Source organism: Semicossyphus pulcher, unplaced genomic scaffold (assembly GCF_022749685.1).
Source record: "Semicossyphus pulcher isolate SPU_LCO1_2020_fin unplaced genomic scaffold, fSemPul1.0.p SCAF_14, whole genome shotgun sequence".
NCBI classification, from domain to species: domain Eukaryota; kingdom Metazoa; phylum Chordata; class Actinopteri; order Labriformes; family Labridae; genus Semicossyphus; species Semicossyphus pulcher.
In genome coordinates, this window is record NW_027211648.1 from 4,053,881 (window position 1) to 4,073,426 (window position 19,546).

A 19,546-nucleotide genomic window follows, 5' to 3' on the forward strand; every position below is an offset into this window, starting at 1 on the left:
TCCACCCCGCATCAAATTTACACTTCCATTACATCACGTAAACAAACCATATTGCTATCAGCTGTGCGCCAGAGAGGTGTACTATGAAGCAAGATTAGAGGGTACTGTTGAGGTAAATGAGATTTCCTGAATGTCAGTGAATGTGTTAGATGACAGCAATGTTATGTGAGATGCTTCACTTTGTAAAGAAAGCTAACAAGTTCTGTTGAGCAAGGAAAGTAAAAGAATATCAAGAAATATTTTCTTACTGGACGCTCCCAGCTCCTTGGCAGTCTCCCGCCAGACAGCTGCCATTTTATTTAGATTCTTGTAGTGAAATGAGGAGGTATCATACGGGTAACTGCTCATTTGAACCGCTCCTCGTCCTCGTCCCAACAGTTAAGACATTCCAACAGAAAACAATGTAATTAAACTGATTTTGTCGCCGACGCTCACTCGCGTCAGTTAGGACAGGGTGTAAGAAAATGGTGGTGCACTATTCAGTAAATAAACCTTGTGAGGTGTTGGTTTGTTTGAAAAGACTGAAGTGGGCACGTGCAGTGGGTCTGCACAGTGAGAGTGCTGTGAGCACTGCGGGAAATAAAGCTGACGACGAGGGCGTTGTTTTTGCGCTCATGGCGCTGAGCACTGAAAACACTGAGCTGCATTGGTGTAAGATAGAAAGCAGGCATTAGTGGACACAGGCCCTGATGTTTCCTCCATTGTGACTTCTTTACATTGATGTCTAAAGCCCGATACCGTATCCTGTTTCCATCAACTATTCTAGCATTCATGTGTTTACCATTTGTTTTTCATTTTGCTGTCACAGGTGTAGTTACTGTTCTTTGTTTTTATGTCCTTTTTTTTTGCCGTTCTTTTAGTTTGTTCCAGAGCAGTTTAAACCATTAAACCATATTATGACTTTATCCGCCTTCAAATTTTGTTTTTATTCATCAGTTCATTTTTGTTGCCGTTATCAACATGCGTCTGAAATCGAAGAGTGAATAAATTCTCAACATGACACAAATACTGATTTTGATGTGAGCGGGTAAAGGTGAGTTTATATTTATGAATGGCGAAAGTTTGATAGTGAGAAATTTATAAATCACTAAATCTTCAAATCAGTGAAAAAGGTTGTTAGCTCAGATACTACGTGCATGTGAGAGAGCTCCATTATGGCCACTATTGCATCATCAGACATTTACACCAAGTGGGATCTTTTTGCTGTCGTTTATTATAAATTATAAGTGTGTTTTTCCTCATCACGTTTTCTACTCTTGGTTTCTTCAGCAGCCCAGCCGAACTACGGGCACGGCCGGGAAGGGGGCCGCGTCTGGCTCGGCTTCGGCCTCCGCTGGGGAGATGAGCAGCAGCGAGCCCAGCACGCCGGCCCAGACCCCTCTGGCGGCTCCGGTCATCCCCACCCTCCACTCCCCTGGAAACCTTCCTGCCCCCGGCCCCAGCAAGGTCAGCATCCTCTTAAAATATCATACAATCGTTTACGCAAGTTCTCATGCATATCTGATGTTTTATCAACAAGAAAAATGAACTCTGGAAGTGTCCAATCTGCAATTTTCTCTTTATTCAGAGAGATTTTATCGGTTTTACAAAGAAGAAGCAGGCGGTTTAAAACCAGCAATTACAAGTCTTGTTAGAAATAAGCTGTATGGCCTACAAGATCAAAGAAAGGCTTTAGCAGCAGACGTGTGGGAGTTAAATCAGATGTGACATTTTGTGCTATAGCTCCTAAAAATATACACATTTTTTGACACAGCTGTCAGTTGGTATTGGTGTCATCCAAGAGCTATAAAAAAAATCTGAAATGAGCCGTAGGCCTTAACTTGTATTTTACATTTCATCAAGAAATGTAAAAAAAATAGTGTACCAGGTGAAGTCCATGGAAAAACATGATCGAATCCATCCATTCACTAGTTTTCCAAGCAGCTTATCCACCTCACGGTCACAGAGTGTATCCCAGCGTGAAATCAGTGTGAGCCAGGGTAAATCCTGCAGAGGCCTCGACTGTTCTACAGGGCTGATTGTTATTAAGTAATTATTTATAATTTAAAATCACAAACAATAGAAAGAGATTTACGCTTTTTGAAGATTAACTGCACTGTGGGTTGTAGCTTGCAACGCCAAGAGGTGGTTAGGTAGAGATAAGGTAAGACTCTTTAAAGGTTAGTTAGTAATCTGGAGGTTATATGGAAATTTGGGGATATATGTTGGTGTGTCATCTGCATAAGTGTGGATATGAATTTTTAGCATTGCTGATTTCTAAAACATGCATTACCTTAACTTTACATGAAACCAAAGCGGGGCGAGGATTGAGCCCTGAGGGACGCCACGCTCATAACACCAGTAATATTTATATAAATTAACGCCATGTTAACTATATGGATCCATCCAGGCTTCAAGCCATTATTGCTGAAGTGATTAGCTCTGAAGCATATTGTCGATTAATCCTGATTACGTAAATGTCCAAATGTTAATAGATTTGAATCGCTAAAGTGGCTTAATTGCCTGTGAGCTCTTCTTTAATGGTAAATTTGGGAAATCTCTTGTTTCATTTGACTTGATATAAGGAAGCAACAAGTCTCTTAGTTTGTGGTTAAATGTCAGGGATCATAACTTTAACATGTTTAACTGTTAATCAGTCTGATTCGTATTTCTCCCCTCAGGAGGACGTCAGTATGGAAACACAGGTGCAGTGGCGTGGTGTGGTGTGATGTGACGTTTTTAGCGCTTGATGCTGAAGTGTTTTCTCACTAACACGTTAACAAGCTGTCAAAAGTGTGAATTTTAGTCTAATTGGTGCGCGAGGAGGCTCCGTCTTCGAAAAGAAAGTCGCTACAGGATTGAATTCAGATCCTGCTGTGATGTGTGTGCAGATACAAATGTACCGTATAAGGCATGTGTGTGTGTCCTGACGCCGACTCCCTCCTCTCCACAGGTGGAGTCACTGCATGGCAAGTGAAATTAGATCTACCTAACACATAAAGAGATGAAAGGGCTGTCACCTTAGAGAGAAAACTGTACACCTGATGCTTTGCTTTCAAGATTTAAAACAGGGGAGGCATGAAAGTGAAACAATTTAAGAAAAGAAAATGATTTTTTTGCACCCTCCTGCACCAGAAAGTCGTGTTGAAACTAATTAAATCTCTTCTTTGCGACCTCTCGTCTCCTCCATATGTCTTTCATCCAGGAGGAGGAGGCGCTGCGTGGTCAGCTGAAGGACCTGGAGGAGAAGCTGGAGACGCTGAAGATGAAGCGGACAGAGGACAAGGCCAAGCTGAAGGAGCTGGAGAAGCACAAGATCCAGCTGGAGCAGCTGCAGGAGTGGAAGAACAAGATGCAGGAGCAGCAGGCCGAGCTGCAGAAACAACTCAAAGAGGCCAAGAGGGTGAGGAGCAGCAGACGGATGGGTGGATGGTGGAGAGTTTGTTTTGTGAATGGGTGGATGCACGACAGGACAAATAGTTAAGAGTGTGGATTGTATTCAAAGACAGATGGTAAAATATTTTTATTGGAGCATTAGATACTTTGCAAATCTCTTCTTTGCTTTTAAAGACCCGTAAAAACCTTTTTTAAATCAGTATCTTAATTGGACGAATGGGATCATAAACGTACATAACATTTTTCTGTGAAATATATTTTAGTTATTTCTTTATTTGCGATTTGTCTTTGTTTGTCCTGCTGGTTTGAAGTGGGCGTGGCTCAATTTTAGTTGTTGTTTATGGTTGGAGTAAAGGGTCAAGGAATTTTTGATTTAATGCAACATTATTTGCGATTACTGAATGTTGTGTAGGAGGCAAAAGAAGCCCAGGAGGCGAAGGAGCGCTACATGGAGGAGATGTCGGACACGGCGGATGCGATCGAGATGGCCACACTGGATAAGGAGATGGCCGAGGAGAGGGCCGAGTCTCTGCAGCTGGAGGTCGACTCGCTCAAGGAGAAAGTGGACGAGCTCACCATGGACCTGGAGATCCTCAAGCACGAGATCGAGGAGAAAGGTGCTGCTAAAAAAACATGTTGCCTAAGTCACCTCTTGCTGCAGGTAGTGACAAGGAGAACATTTTTATGAAGGCGACATTGTCTGTTCTTTTTGCTTTAACATGTGATTGCTCCAATTTTTAACGCCTTAAGGAGAAAACCCTTCACACAAAATCAGAAACAAAGCTGAGCTGTGTGAAAACAGTTAAATATAGACAATCAAATGCTCAAAAAGCTGGTGCCAGAGAGTCTGTCTGAGCTGCAATTTTACTGGATGAATTCTGAAAGGTAAGACATCAGGGCTGCTTAAAACGAGGTATTCTCTCAAGTAGCAAACGACAGAAATAACAAGTGTTAGCCTACAACGTCAGAATGGTGTCAGGCCAATCATCAGTGCCCTCTGAGTGCAGACTGGTAGCGGATTTATCTTTGTTTTAAACTTTCTTCTGATCCTCGTAAGTTTGCAGCTAGCGGAGCGAACAGCGTCGAGAGCCAACTCTAAAAAGCAGCGCCATTTGTTTAATTGAAACTTGCAGTCGTCTCTTCTGGCAACAAAATGCAGCAACATCAATTCTCTCCATGTGTCATCTGGTGACATAAATTAAAAGTTGTTCGATGGCTGCAGTCGATTGTTCAAGAAAAAATGTCCGATGTCATTTCCTGAAAACTTTTCATGACCTCAAAGGAAACATCACGAGGACAGACGTGACGAAGAATTCATGAAGGATTTTACACGAGCCTTACGTGTCTGTGGGGAAACTCCAATGTTCTGAAGCTCATCTTAGATACTTTGAACAGCTCGTTCTTACCTTATTGTTTATTTAATGCAGCCTAAAGTGTTAAAGTCATGAAACATATACATGAAAATATTTCACCAGCCACTTTAAGAATAGTTGCTCATATTTACCCAGCTGTCCATTCACATTTATTAACATCTCAGTTAGTATGCTGCAAGGGATTGTGGAACTGCATTTGTGTTTGTCCTTTGGAAAAGATGGGGAAGTTTTTTTCCTAAGATAAGAAAGGACACATTAATGCAGCCGTACTTGGCATTTAGAGAATTGGATCAGCTCTTATCATGGCTGCCACTTAGATACTTTGGGGTTATTTCATTCAGTTGGGAACCTTCCTAAGCAAAAATAACTTTTTTAATCCCTGCAGAAAAAAGGAAGGAAGTGAATTCCACCTGCTGCACACTAAAACTCAAGTTGTGTTGTTTGGGTTCCTCACAGGTTCGGATGGTGCCGCCTCCAGTTATCATGTGAAACAGCTGGAGGAGCAGAACGGCCGACTGAAGGAGGCTCTGGTCAGGTACGTGTGCAGACGACAGCTTAAGTGTCTTCATCAGTGCAGGAAGAAATTTGGTGTTCAACACTTCATGAAGTTTGGCAGTTAGTAAAGATACAGCTGTGTGATATGGCTGTAAAATATCAGGTGACAATAGAAAGGCGTCTATTGGTTCATATTCTGCTCTATCATTTATTGCGTTGTGTTGCAAATCACACTCTGCGGCTGTATTGAATGGTTTGTATTCCACATCACAGCAGGGATGCAGCAGTTAAGTTCAGGCAACACGGGCACACATGGAGGAGAGTGAAACATTTTAAAGACTCTCATCAGCCAAAACATAAAGGTGCTGAAAGAGCAGCATATTGTGTCCCATTTGAGTGTCAAAGTAAGACATGGAATGGAAATCTTTACCTGTACTTTGCAAACAATGTTGCAGATGCTGCATCCCCCACAAAATACTCAAACCACACAGGCAATCATGAAAGGACTGATGAGAGCCACACAAGTACAATCAAGTGTTCAATAGAAAGATCAGACTTTGCAAGAGGCACACACACACACACACACACACACACACACACCGCTCTGGAAAAAATTAAGAGACCACTCCAAACTTTCTTCAAATCAGCGTCTCTCTCTTCATGTCACGGCCGGCCCAATCCAGATCTGAACCCTGTTGAAAACCTCCTGATTGTGATCAAGAGGACGGCGGATGGTCAAAAGCCATCGAATGAAGCAGAGCTGCTCCAAGAGCGGCCTAACGTCACCCAGCAGCTCTGAGACAGGCTGGAGGAGAGCATGCAGAGATGCATGAACGCTGTGATTAAAAAACAGTTTATTCCACCAAACATTGATCTGTGAACTCTTCCTGATCTGTGAACTCTTTCTGAGTTAAAACTGTTGTTTCAACATGAACGTGAACTTGTTTTCTTTGCGTTATTCAAGCTCTGAAAAAACTCTTTTGTGTCGTCATTTTCTGCAAATAAAAGACCTCAATGAGAATATTTGATTTGCATTTTCGCAGCTGTAAATATTGTTACATCCCTAATTTACAACGAGAATATAGTCTAAGATGTAATAGGACAAATGTATTTCCATATGGTGCTGTTATATAAACTGTTTATTAACTAAATTTAGACATATTGTTTTATTATCAGGATATGATAGACCTATATCTGGATATGCTCTAAATTGAGGTCAAGAGAGGTTAAAAGACAAGGGAAAGAAATCCAACAGAGCTCCTGATCCAGATCCTAACAGGGTCTATTTTGCTCTGTGTTTCAGGATGCGTGACCTGTCGGCATCAGAGAAGCAGGAACACCTGAAGTTACAGAAGCAGATGGAGAAGAAGAACGTGGAGCTCGACGCTCTGAGGAGCCAGAAAGAAAAGCTGCAGGAGGAGATGTCGGTGGCAGAGAAGACCATCGATGAGCTGAAAGAACAGGTCGGAGTTACATCACGTCAGACTTTTTACATTCAGATGTTTTACCAGGAAACTTGATCATTATGACTTGATGATGATGATGTGGTTTGTTTCAGGTGGATGCAGCCTTGGGGGCGGAGGAGATGGTGGAGACCCTGACGGAGAGGAACCTGGACCTGGAGGAGAAAGTCCGGGAGTTGAGAGAGACGGTCACTGACCTGGTGAGTGAAGATCATCCTCGGTCTCACTGAAAGCAAGAACAAACAAACACAGACGTCTGATATGAGATTAGACTGGTGCACTTCCTGCTCAGACCCTCTCTGTGTGTGTGTGTGTGTGTGTGTGTGTGTGTGTGTGTGTGTGTGTGTTTTAAGAGCCTGAGGTCAGAGGAAATTAAAGTGCCCCAGTTTGCTGACTCATTTCATTATTGATATGGACAAAGGTCATTAATATGTCTGTGCTGCCCTCTGCTGTTTGTTTTTACTGCAGCCATTGTGGAGGTTATCTATAAACTTCATTCAGACAAATGACCCGGACTGGTCTGTTATTCTGTTTGGCAAAAGTAATTACCGCATTGGTCCGAATTTAAGTTATTTTTTTCCTTGACATACATCTGAAAAACTTGGATCGTCTTTTATTCAAGGTCTAGACTTTTTAATGCCAATATACGTTCACAACATTAGACGGCGGCCCCTCATGACTGAGGCCAGCCGTCACTCACAACTACAGAGCCAGGGGGATGAAAGATGGAGAGGCACGGTGATCGTCCGGAACAAAGCGGCTTAAAAGTCGTCCAAGTTAACCGACAGCTGAGGCGGAGTTATGATGCTAATTTTAAGTTATCAATGCAGCAGAGTTATTAAACAACTGTGAAGCAGCCGATAAATACGGTGTCCCAGAGGGTAATGTCCGAAGACGGCGAGCCCAAAAAGACCGTCTTAAAAATGCTAACAGTCTTAGCTAACAGATGCTAACAGAGAAAATCGTACTGAAAAGGGAACGAAGGTCTGCCCGTTACCAGAGCTGTCATCCAGCTGCTTCGAGACTGCGATTGTTGATGATTTATTGATATTTTAAAAGGCGTTTTATTTCATTTAAATTATGTGAGAATTGAATCTAAAAGATGTTGAAATATCATTTTATTTAAAAGGTGAAATAAAATTGTTTTCTTCATAAAACAAATTAGACGTTGTCTTATAATCAGGGTTGTTTTATAGGATTAATACGGTACTCATAATACGTCAACATTTAATGATAAAGGCACCATGTAAACCGTTATCTTGGCATGAGCTTTTAGCTAAATGGGACAGTCCAATTTAATCCTCTATGAGTTTTCAAATTACACAGAGTGGCTTTAAATTTTGAATAGCAGTAAATGAAAAAGAGGACTTGTTAACAATTTTAGAGCCTTCCAACGAAATCAATATGATCACCAATTTGCAGATTAAATGCCAACTGTTTTGGTGTTTGATTCATCAGTCATATAATATTTAAAGCATAAAGTCAACATTTTCTGATTGCAGTTCCTTAACTGTGAACATTTTGTAGTTCCTGAACTCCTCGATGACTGTAAACTGAATATCTTTCAGTTTTGTGATGACATTTTAGGATGTTTGGAACATCGCCATTTCTTAACATTTTATAGACCAAACAAGTAAGTGATTAATCCGGGAAACCAATGGACAGATTAGTCGACAATGAAAATAATCAATATTTGCAGCCTTACCTTAAAGTGAATTGTTCTGTGTGTTAAAACCTGTTTGATGCTCAACAATTTCTAGTGGCCTTTTGTCAAGAATAATGTTCTTTAAAATATTTACCTTCGGCAAAAGGCGTAACAAGAAACAAGAAGTTGAATGTCCACTCATATATATATAATTCAGTTGATTTATTCCAGTTCAGAGCAAACAAGCATTTCCACGCTGCCTCTCATTGACCTGGTAAAAACCTGCGTCCCCTTCCTGGTGCGTCACCCGACAGTGACACACCTACTACCTTTATGTGAATACTGCCAGCGACTGGTCAGGTGCTCAGCGCCCTCCCACGCCCACAAAGAGAACAACAACAAATAAACAAATAATAATCATCTAGTGAAGGTTTGTAGCTCCTACACAATTTGTATTCTGTAAACATCGGAAGCTGAGGGTACATGAACCGTTAAACAAATCTGACTAACTAGAAATGCTGTAATATATAATTGTGTTCATGAAGGGATTCCAGTAAAACACTGACACTGATTGTTGTCTCTTCAGGAAGCTATAAACGAGATGAACGACGAGCTGCAGGAGAACGCCAGAGAGACGGAGCTGGAGCTGAGGGAGATGTTGGATCTGGGCACCTCCAAAGTCCGAGAGTCGGAGAAACGTGTCGAAGCCGCTCAGGAGACTGTGGCTGATTACCAGCAGACCATCCAGAAGTACAGAGAGCTCACTGCTCACCTGCAGGTACACACAGACAAACTTGGTATGCAGCTGAAGCATACTCAGCATGCAGAGCGTCGTTTTCATCGTCTTCCTGATTCTTCCTTGTGTTTGCCGCAGGAGGTGAACCGAGAGCTGACCAGCCAGCAGGAAGCCTCAGCAGAGCAGCAGCAGCAGCCGGCAGCAGAGATGTTTGATTTCAAGATTAAGTTTGCAGAGACGAAGGCCTACGCCAAGGTCAGAGACAAGAGGCGCTCTTTGTATCTGAATGAGGAGATTCTCTCTGTAGTTTGATAACGTTTAATTTGGTTCTGTATCGGCCTGAATGTCCTTTTCTTCACCTCTGTTTGGGTTTTCTTTGGCTTTACAGGTTAAAACTTTTGCACTCCAGCTACATTTTATCCCAGGACCTGTATTTTTCATGTATTAAAGAGAAAGATTTGTTCACAGTAGATGTGTTTTAAGGTGCGTCTGTGTCGTGTGTTTGTGTCCAGGCCATTGAGATGGAGCTTAGAAAGATGGAGGTGGGTCAGGCTAACAGACACGTCTCTCTTCTGACCTCCTTCATGCCCGAGTCGTTCCTCCGTCACGGCGGAGACCACGACTGCATCCTGGTGCTGCTGCTCATGCCCAGACTCATCTGCAAGGTAAACACCATGTCCTCCTACAAATGGTGCACAAGGTCAGTGCATTTCTGTGTGACGTTAATCTGTCTGTTTGTCTGCAGGCGGAGCTGATCAGCAAACAGGCTCAGGAGAAGTTCGACCTGAACGAGAACTGTGTGGAGCGGGCCGGGCTGAAGGGAGCCGTCGGGGAGCAGCTGAGCTTCGCAGGCGGTTTGGTTTACTCGCTCAGCCTGCTGCAGGCCACGCTGCACAAATACGAACAGTAGGTTTACCTATGGTCCCTTAAAAACAAGGATATACAGCAGGAGACAGTCTGAGCACTTAGAGATGACCGACCATTTAGCTTATCTCTGCTAAATGTGCACTTTTGCATTTTATCTGAATCTGGAAACTCATCCTGAGCATATTTTTATGTCTCTATATTAATTTAAAGTGTATACAAACACACTTTTGTCTCTTGTGTGTGTCTGTGTGTGTGTCAGGGCCCTGTCTCAGTGCAGTGTGGACGTCTATAAGAAGATCGGCTCTCTGTACCCGGAGATGAGCGTCCACGAGCGATCCCTGGATTTCCTCATCGATCTGCTGCACAAAGACCAGCTGGACGAGACGGTCAACGTGGAGCCGCTCACCAAGGCCATCAAATACTATCAGGTACACACAAGCAGTACACTCTACAAACAGTTAAATACTAATTAAATAAATGTTTTTTATGTCAATTTGTTTTTGAATTGGATTTATATCCACCTCTCTGGATGTATTCAATGTTTTGTGTGCAGACATTTGTTTACTGACAGCTTCGTACTTAAAGCCTCCCTGTTGCACTATGGTGCAGTTATCTTATGTGTGCCTGTACAGATAGTACATTATAGTACGTACTTAAGCTGTTACATAGAACAAACTTTGCATGTAGTATGCAGACAGTCCGGAGATGCTCATGCCTTGAACTTTGACCCTCTTGCTCATAAATTCATCACAGTGCTTCGCCCAGAATTTGAATAATGTTGGAATTACTTTGACATTAATGTATCGAAACAAGAAATCTGCCATACATTTAGTTTTTTGACCTCAAGGATGCACTTGTTTACATGAAAACTCCAAAAGGAACCTTTAAGACATTTATCAGGTATCAAAATCTTGCAGCCATCAAATGAAGTGAAAAAAGGTTTGTCTTTAAGGTCAAAGGGCATTCATGACTTTAGTTTCTGTATTGTTCCATGTTGGACATCATTTTCTTAACTAAAGTTGTATAACAAATTAAAATTGAACTCTACAAAATTACAGAGTTGGTGCTCTGTGCAGGCCCTCATACAGCGTCTGCCTGAAACGACTCAGTCAGTTCAGCCCCTTTAAGAAACCCCACCCCTTCAAACTTTGTGATGTCACAAAGTGCAGCGTGTAGAAGAAACCTGGCGTACACAGCAGCCTGCAGACTGAGCTGAGAAGCCTGGGGATTACTCCAACATACTTTAACCTACAGATTTAAAACTTAGTCTGGACATCCAACATCGTAACATTATATATATGTCTTAAAATGTGAGCAGCATAATACCCCCTCTTTAATGTTCAACTAATATGTTATTCAGCCTAAGAACTACGGACACAACTATAATACTGCATGTGAATGAATCATCACAATGACTCCTTTTTCAGCACCTGTACAGTATCCACCTGGCCGATCAGAATGAGGACTGCACCATGCAGCTGGCTGATCACATCAGAGTGAGTACAGACATACAAGAGGAAAAGGACATCACAGCTGGTGTATTGGCTTATTGAATAATATCACCTGTCGTGTCCTTGTACAGTTTACCCAGAGTGCCTTGGACTGCATGGCGGTGGAGGTGGGCCGTCTGCGGTCGTTCCTGCACACCGGTCAGGAGAAGGCCGACCTCGCTGTCCTGCTGAAGGACCTGGAGACGTCCTGCAGCGACATCCGGCAGTTCTGCAAGAAGATCCGTCGCAGGATGCCGGGAACCGACGCACCGGGCATCCCGTCCGCGCTCAACTTTGGACCACAGGTAACGAAAACCTTTTAACTGTACACTGCTGCAGATTTAAATCTTACCAATAATTTCAATTAAGGTTTATTTTGCTACTATTTCTACATTAGTAAATCTCACATAGAATATTAATGTTTGACATGTTGGCGTTTGGTCCACAGGTGTCGGACACCCTCTCAGACTGTAGGAAACACCTGACCTGGGTGGTGGCCGTGCTGCAGGAAGTGGCAGCAGCTGGAGCTCAGATGATGTCGCCTCTCGGAGAGCAGGAGGGGCTGTCAGCCGTCAAACTGGAGGATGTGGCGTTCAAGGCAGGAGAGCAGGTAAACACGACAATACTTATTATTTTTTTGTATAGAAAATAACCCAAAAACTCTGACCAACAACAACACATTAAAAGGAAATATGTACATTTATTTGATGGTCTTTAACTGGAAGAGGCTACAAAGCTTCAAAAGTCTTTCTGAATCTGAATTAACAGACCCACACATAGATGATCTCTCTGCTCTGGTTATTGACATGCTTACTGTCATTCTCAGATTTATGGATCCCAGGGAGCAAACCCCTACGAGTATCTGCGTCAGTCCTGTGGCATCGTCATAGCAACAATGAACAAGATGGCCACCGCCATGCAGGAGGGAGAATATGACTCTGAGAAGCCTCAGAACAAGGTAAACCAGTGCCTCCTCAGCCTGTGCATGTTTTGGTTCTAACAGTAAGATTCTGTTTGATTTCTTTTCACATTTTACTGTTGTCCTCTGTGCAGAACCCTCCTCCTGTGGACGTGAGGTCAGCGGCTCTGCGAGCTGAGATCACAGATGCAGAAGGTCTCGGCATGAAGCTGGAGGACAGAGAGACGGTCATCAAAGAGCTGAAGAAGTCTCTGAAGATCAAGGTGAGTGACGACTCCGACCTGATGAAACACGCAGCAAACTCTGGAGGAACAGAGAGGTGTTGAAAGAGAAACAGGCACATTTCTTCTTTTGTCTGATTATTCTGTGCAAGGTGAGCCATTGTTTACAGAGCGATGCAGGAGAAACGGTCAGCCATAGTTTGCAGATAAATCAGCTATGAAAAATAAAAAAGGTTGATTGCATCCTGTGTTTGTGTTTGTTCAGGGAGAGGAGCTGAGCGAGGCCAACGTTCGCCTCAGCCTGCTGGAGAAGAAGCTGGACAGTTCCTCCAAAGACGCAGACGAGCGCGTTGAAAAGATTCAGACTCGACTGGACGAGGCGCAGACGCTGCTGAAGAAGAAAGAGAAGTACGATCGATATTATCCTGCGGCAGATTAAGAAATAAAGTTCTGTAACAGACGTCTAACTGCTGTGTGACGCTGTCCTCGTCTCTGCAGGGAGTTTGAGGAGACGATGGACGCTCTGCAGGCCGACATCGACCAGCTGGAGTCGGAGAAGGCCGAGCTGAAGCAGAGAATCAACAGCACGTCGAAGATGACCATCGACGGGCTGAGAGGAACCGGCCCGTCGGGAATCGCCTCCATCGTCACAGGAATGGCAGGAGGTGAGAGGCAGGAACAGTACCTCAGCATACATTTAAAGAAGCTGCATCACTTCACATGATGGTGTTTACGTCTTCCTTTTGACCTCCTCCTCATCTTTACTCTTGTGTAACTCTTTCTGTTTAATCTTTTACTTCTGCAGAGGAACAAAAAGGTATCTACCTGCTTTAATTGATCCTGCATGCTCCTTTTTAAACTAACATTAAAGTGACATGTCTTAATAGTGCATGGTGTGATGGCAGTTAAAATCTACATGCATGTTTTAGTCAGGGTTTCTGCAGGTCTTTTAAAGTCCTTAGAAAGCACAGAATTCAGTTCTCTCAAAGGCCGTGGAGGGTGTTAAAGTCTTAAAATAAATGTACACCAAAGGTTTTTATTTAATCTTAAATGAACTTTGAAGAATTTTAAATCATCTTTAACTTGTTGATGTATCGGTCTATTTTTTTTAGCTGCTTATCGCGAGCCAAGATTCTTTTATTTCATTAAAACATTAGAAATAAGTTCTATACAGCTGAAAAGTAATCAAAATAAGTTGTTATAATATTAAATAAATCTAGGCCATGTTGTCCCTGCAGGGTTTCCATCATAGTGGACACAGTGCGTTCATTGAACAGGTGTTGATGTGTGATTTATGTCGTATTAAAAAGTTAAATTTCACTTGGCAAATCCTGCAGAAACCTGCTGTTAAACTTTTAAAACTGAAGGTTTATATATCTGATGTAATATTCATTTCATAAATCTTCATTTTCTGGCATCTACATCCTGTCCTTGCATGATCTTAATCCAGTTTTTTTTTTTATCAGTTTTTTTTGCATGACACAAACTAGTATCAAGTTGGTTTCTTTGTTTTTTATTATGACATGTTGGCTGAAATACTTTCTTTAATTGTAATGCTGCAGCTGGTTAGGTTAGAGCCACAACTTTTAGACTATCAGGAGGTTTCATCTGTAACACTAGTTATTGTTTGTGAAATCTTTATCTTCAAAGATCTCAGTTTCGTTCTCTTTGGCGCCACCTATGGTGATAAACGGTAATTACAGGAGCACGCTTCAGATATCCAGACCGTGTCGCATGTGTGACGTCCACGGTTGGCTCCGGTTGTAACTCTTGATTTTCCTGGCTGACGGTCGCTTTCCTTTTCAGACTGTTTGCTTCTTCTGAGCGTCGAGTTTGTTTCTTTTTCTTTGGATTTTCACTTATTGTTGAAGTTGTATCTGTAGTCATCCAACCCTCTCTGGCAGACCAACCACTGCTGGCTGATGGAAAACGCGTCACTAACTGGGCGCCGCTTGCTATTTTTTCCACCCAGTCTGTAATACTGCAGATGCAAAGGCTTTCATCAGTGGGCCATAGGCTCAATCACCACTGTGTTACCTCATTCGGCGACAGATAGAGACCTAACAGACATTTAAATGAACATCTTTGAGATTATCACTTTAAATTAAATGGACAGATTCATGTGTAATAAACACTAGTGTACTAAACCTTGAAATGTAGAGGACCAGTAACTGATCACCTCTGTCATGGTAAGTACGGAGGCTGAAAATGTAAACATGGCAGATGTAAAGGAATTGTTTGTTTAAGACAGGAAGAGTTAAAAAGTCATTTTCTTTTAAACAGAGAATATAAAGTGCAGAAAGCTGTCAGAGTGTTGCATATTAATGTGTCTGTTGCTCCCACAGCGAACATGATGTCCGGCGTCGGGTCAGGTTCAGGCGTGCAGGTGATCGACTCTCCTCTGCTGACTCAGCAGATTGAAGCTCAGAGACTCTGCATCAAACATTTGAAGAACGAGAACAACCGACTGAAGGTACAAACAGTCTCTGACCTGTTACACTTCTCTTGATTTCATGATGAACCCTCAAAGACGTGTGGAAATACAACCCATATCTTAGGTTTAAAAGTCTATGGTGCTATAAACACAGTAAGCTGCATTGCTGTTCTCTCTGGTCTTATAAAGCGTAATAACATGTTTCCCCTCGCAGGCTGAGAAGATGCGCGCTCAGCTCGCCTCTCTGCCTCCTCTTCACGTGACCAAACTTCCCTCCAAAGACGGAGGTCGACCCGAAGTGCTCTCTAGCGCCCTCTACCGCAAAACCGACCAGCTCCTGGAGACTCTGCTGCAGATGAGTGCCAACGTCAAGGTGGTGGACATCACAGGGAAATCTCCAGGTATGTAAGAGTATTTAACAAGTTTCTAAGCGTCTTATCCTCCAGTTTTCTATTTTCAGGTTTTGTGCTTTAAAATACTGAAATTTAAGCAACAATTCTGAGTCTTTTGTTTGAGGCTATTTATGCTATTTGTATGGTTAATATAAATGTTGGCAAATTTTGATTTATTGGTTACACCCTGTTTGAGTCACAGATGTATTTCTGTCTGTCCTGCAGTGACACCTGGTGCTCAGCTCCTGGAACAGACGGCCAGGTTACAGTCCCTGAGTGACACTCTGGGCCGACTTAAGGTGCACAAACACACACATTTACCTACACATCGTTACGACTGCATGCAGCAACAAGATATTCATAACATGTGTACAGGAGACACCATGCTCCAAACGCTCATCATTACAGGCTGTGGTAATCATTTCTTCTTCTCCGTCCTCTCCGTCAGGATGAAGTAGCGGAGCACGTCGTCAACCACCAGCCCGGAGCTCGAGTCTCATCTGATTTCGCAACGTTTCCCTCGACCACGTTCGTAAAGGTCGGTCAAAACTCGTCACTTAAATAATGTTTTCTTTGGAGTTGTGTGAATGACAGCTTTTAACACCCCAGCTGAGCTGATGTTCTGAATACACTGTATACATGTCCAATGAAGGCTCCCTAAACCAAAATAATATCAGCATGTCACATGTCTTAATTGGAAAATGTTACAATTTTACAAGGCCTAATTTTAAATATAAAACAAAACACTGTTTACATGACGTGTACAAGGTGTGGAGGGGTTCTAGTGGAAGCTAAGTGTGCATTTAAAAGTCCTTACAGTTCTTGACAATCGTAACTTCTATCTTCATTTTTAATCAGTTAGCACAACTTACATTTCACCGTCATGTTGTTGGAATATTTCCACGAAGTAAATGGCGTCCCCTCTGCCATCTCGCTACTTGAATTAGCTAGCAACGCATGCTCACTGACACAGCTGTACGTTTACCATCTGCTGGTACGCAGCTGCCTGCCAAGAAGGAGAGAAACAGGAACAGCGCTTCGGGGATTTCCTGTTTTTGTGGCAACAAAAGGAAAAGAGAAATACGGCAATTTTTTTCCCCAGTAACGGATTACTTGAATTACAAAACTCACACGTTAGGTTACTCGTTACAACAAAAAAGTAATCAGAGTACTCAAACGGATTACTTCGTAACGCGTTAGCTTCAACACTCCTCACAGGACAGGACAGTAAAGGTGCGCAGAAGTAAGTCTCAGGATAACAAGACTTACCCCACTCCACCCTTTATCTCATCTAACATCACACTGTTTTCTGTCTCCAGGCGAAGGAGGAGAAGCAGGGCGACTCGGTGCTGGTGGGTCGGGTCATGGTGCCGTGTCCGCGCGGCCAGGAGCAGGTCCACCGCCTCGTCCTGTCTCAGTGTCAGCTGCAGAGAGTCCACAGTCTGCTGAAGACCTAATGTGCACCTGCCCTGTTTTACTCCTGCCTGCTGCACCAACACAACACCACCACCACCACCACCCCCACCTTTATCATCAGCTCGGCAGCATGTTTCCACTCCAGGGTCAAAGACATCAAAGCAGGAGGTATTTAAAACAACCTGTGGAGGTCATAACCTTTTACCTTATTAATCTGTGACAGTCAGGGCCCAGTCTGATCCAACGAGCACTATTTGAGAGGAAACGGAACTAATTTGAGTTTTGTTTGTGTATTAAGCTACACGAGATGCCATGCACCAATTGGGAAAATTAAAGAATGTTTTTAATAGGAACATTTTCCGGAAAATAACCACTACATGTAAGTGTAACTACGTATGGCAGTTTCTAAGAAGCAGTCCAGTTAAAACCAGGAAAGCGGCATATTGTTGGAGCGGTGAAACACTAAATCTTATATTACCACTATCAAATATCTGCTTTTCCTTCCTGTAAAACCTGCAACTGTACATGAATGAAAATGCCCCTTCATTGGTGTCAAATCAAAGTCGAACTTCACACTCGTTGGTTTTGTTGCCCTCGTGACTGCAGCCCTGCAAACTGTAAACACTGGATGAAGCGATCATAACTTACTTCTACCTGCACTGCTGCATGCTGCCCAGATTCACTGACTGCTTGTTTTGTAGAATATTAATGATTAACGGTCTCTGGCCCTGGTGTGGAACCTGCACAGCGTGGTTTATATTCAGCCACAGCGTTGGATGTTGCTTTCTATGTTTCACTATCTATCCTCAGAAGGATCACAACTGTGCTGTACATTTTCATCAGGCGTCACTGTTGTGTGCAACATTTTTATAACTTAACTGTCTAAAGGGAAAAAGAAGCGTTACTGTATGTGGTTTAAAGATATGACATTCGTCCTTTAGAAGCAGCGAGCGTTTTTCTGTGGTTTGATCAAAGAGACTTTTTTGCACATATTAGAGTTCTGAGAACCACAGAGCAAAATCCTGCACATTAACTTCACTTGGATGTTTTTAAATCATTTCAGTGATTAAGTGCATGCAAGCAAACTGCAGCAGGGATACTCAACTTGCTTTGCCTTGGGGGACACTTTTCCTATCAGTAATCTGTGTGCAGAGTCGGTGATGTTTCATCTCTGCAAAGGACGGGAAAGGGCCGATTTGTAAATATGGGAAAATCAGACAAAAGTCGAGCCTAACCTTCATGGGGATTTTAAGGATTGATACAGATTTTAGAAGAGAAACACAAATTGGCTGCTGATATAGGGGACATTTAGGTTTTTAAATGTCATTTTTATGGCCTTTATTGATAAGAGAGAGGACAGTGGACAGTGTTGGAAACAGGGGAAGAAAGAGTGACACACAGCAGAGGGTGAGAGCTGCATTGAGGGCTGTGGCCTCTGTACGTGCGACGTACGGTTTAACGGCTGAGCTGAACTGGCGCCCCGAAAACAAACATCCACGCAGTGTTTTCTGCATTCCATATCGGTGCATACAGGAAAACATTTACACCTCAACTGATGTATCTTTGTTAGGCTCACATCAGACCCATATCAGCCGGCAATGTCAGGCTCTAGATAGAAGTAGAATTAAAAACTAACCCTATTTCCGGATGTCAACTCATTTTAAGAATTCATCTCCGACAAAAGGCCCAGATAATAACTTTAAAATTCAGCGTTCATCCAGAGATAAATTGACCACATGTATTTCCTCTTTTTAAAGGTTATTTAGTCTATTTTTCTTGGTTATAACTGTCCCCAGACTTCCTGTCATTTTGAGTCAACATTTCCTCATTGGTATAAACGAATAATCTCAGTGTGAATTTATTTGAACATGGTTTGGGGCCTTTGTAGCTGAGTTGGCTCATGGGCTGTATGTTGGGTATCGCTGGCCGGCTGTGTGTGTGTGTGTGGAGGGTTTCAGTGTTTTGCTCTGTGGTTTAGCTGAAACTTTGCAAACTGCACCGAACAAAAAGAACCTGAACGACCTCGAGGGAGTTACTGTGTGAAATGTGGCTGAAACTATTTTGCAGATTTTTAATGTTTGTTTTTAAAAATAGACAAAAGATGAAGGATGTTAAGTTATTATGACACACGTGGTGTAAATCTTATCACACTTCTTTTTCACGCTCGGTATAACTGACACTCCGGTTGTATTGGTTAAAAGAGCCGACTGTATTTCCTTCTGTTCTGCGGAGATTGGTGTTTGACTTTGTCCGAGCCTTAAACCTGCAGAAGCCTTGTGGTAACGAACGATCACCTGCCTTATTTTTGTTTCCACCAAACCTCGTTTCAAGCAAAACTACATCTTTGCCAAAGAATCTGTTTCTTCACCACTTCTGCCATGGCTGTTTTACACACTCTTAGTCTGTTAATCCACGCTAACTGTTTTATAATGATTTATTAGATTATTTATGTTTGCACAGTTCTGTCTTAACTTAAAGTTTTATTTAATGGTTTATTTAATTAATGGGCATAGTGCATCTACATAACTTAAGTGTGACAATGCAGACACTTATTTATTCTGTTATTTATCTGTTGATGGACTGAATCTGCAGCTTGTCTTACCTTCTCCTCGTGTGGCTTCCTGCTCTTGCACAACTGATCAATAAAGACATTTAAGCCAGTGTATCGTTTGTGCTTTTGTTCACCGTGTTGAATCAAAACGAGGACTTTAGGAAACATG

The 19,546-nt window shown here is 42.5% G+C and overlaps 1 protein-coding gene across 3 annotated transcripts in view; it reads left to right on the forward strand.

The window, feature by feature from the left end:
- The window catches only part of dctn1b (dynactin 1b), a 46,134-nt gene extending 26,645 nt beyond the window's left edge, over positions 1 to 19,489 (forward strand). For 2 of the 3 annotated variants that reach the window (XM_069661223.1, XM_069661224.1), the window contains 19 exons: positions 1,270 to 1,446; positions 3,185 to 3,382; positions 3,788 to 3,992; positions 5,205 to 5,283; positions 6,547 to 6,706; positions 6,802 to 6,906; positions 8,938 to 9,129; positions 9,226 to 9,342; positions 9,600 to 9,752; positions 9,833 to 9,993; positions 10,214 to 10,382; positions 11,382 to 11,450; positions 11,537 to 11,749; positions 11,893 to 12,054; positions 12,271 to 12,402; positions 12,498 to 12,626; positions 12,850 to 12,992; positions 13,083 to 13,249; positions 13,390 to 13,455. In XM_069661223.1, the coding sequence (XP_069517324.1) occupies positions 1,270 to 1,446; positions 3,185 to 3,382; positions 3,788 to 3,992; positions 5,205 to 5,283; positions 6,547 to 6,706; positions 6,802 to 6,906; positions 8,938 to 9,129; positions 9,226 to 9,342; positions 9,600 to 9,752; positions 9,833 to 9,993; positions 10,214 to 10,382; positions 11,382 to 11,450; positions 11,537 to 11,749; positions 11,893 to 12,054; positions 12,271 to 12,402; positions 12,498 to 12,626; positions 12,850 to 12,992; positions 13,083 to 13,249; positions 13,390 to 13,418 (2,760 nt within the window). In that variant the 3' untranslated portion in view covers positions 13,419 to 13,455. Of the gene's footprint in view, positions 1 to 1,269; positions 1,447 to 3,184; positions 3,383 to 3,787; positions 3,993 to 5,204; positions 5,284 to 6,546; positions 6,707 to 6,801; positions 6,907 to 8,937; positions 9,130 to 9,225; positions 9,343 to 9,599; positions 9,753 to 9,832; positions 9,994 to 10,213; positions 10,383 to 11,381; positions 11,451 to 11,536; positions 11,750 to 11,892; positions 12,055 to 12,270; positions 12,403 to 12,497; positions 12,627 to 12,849; positions 12,993 to 13,082; positions 13,250 to 13,389; positions 13,456 to 14,929; positions 15,058 to 15,232; positions 15,420 to 15,635; positions 15,710 to 15,858; positions 15,949 to 16,729 lie in introns of those variants that run through there. The other variant, XM_069661225.1, reaches the window with a different exon arrangement.
- Positions 19,490 to 19,546: the final 57 nt, after the last annotated feature.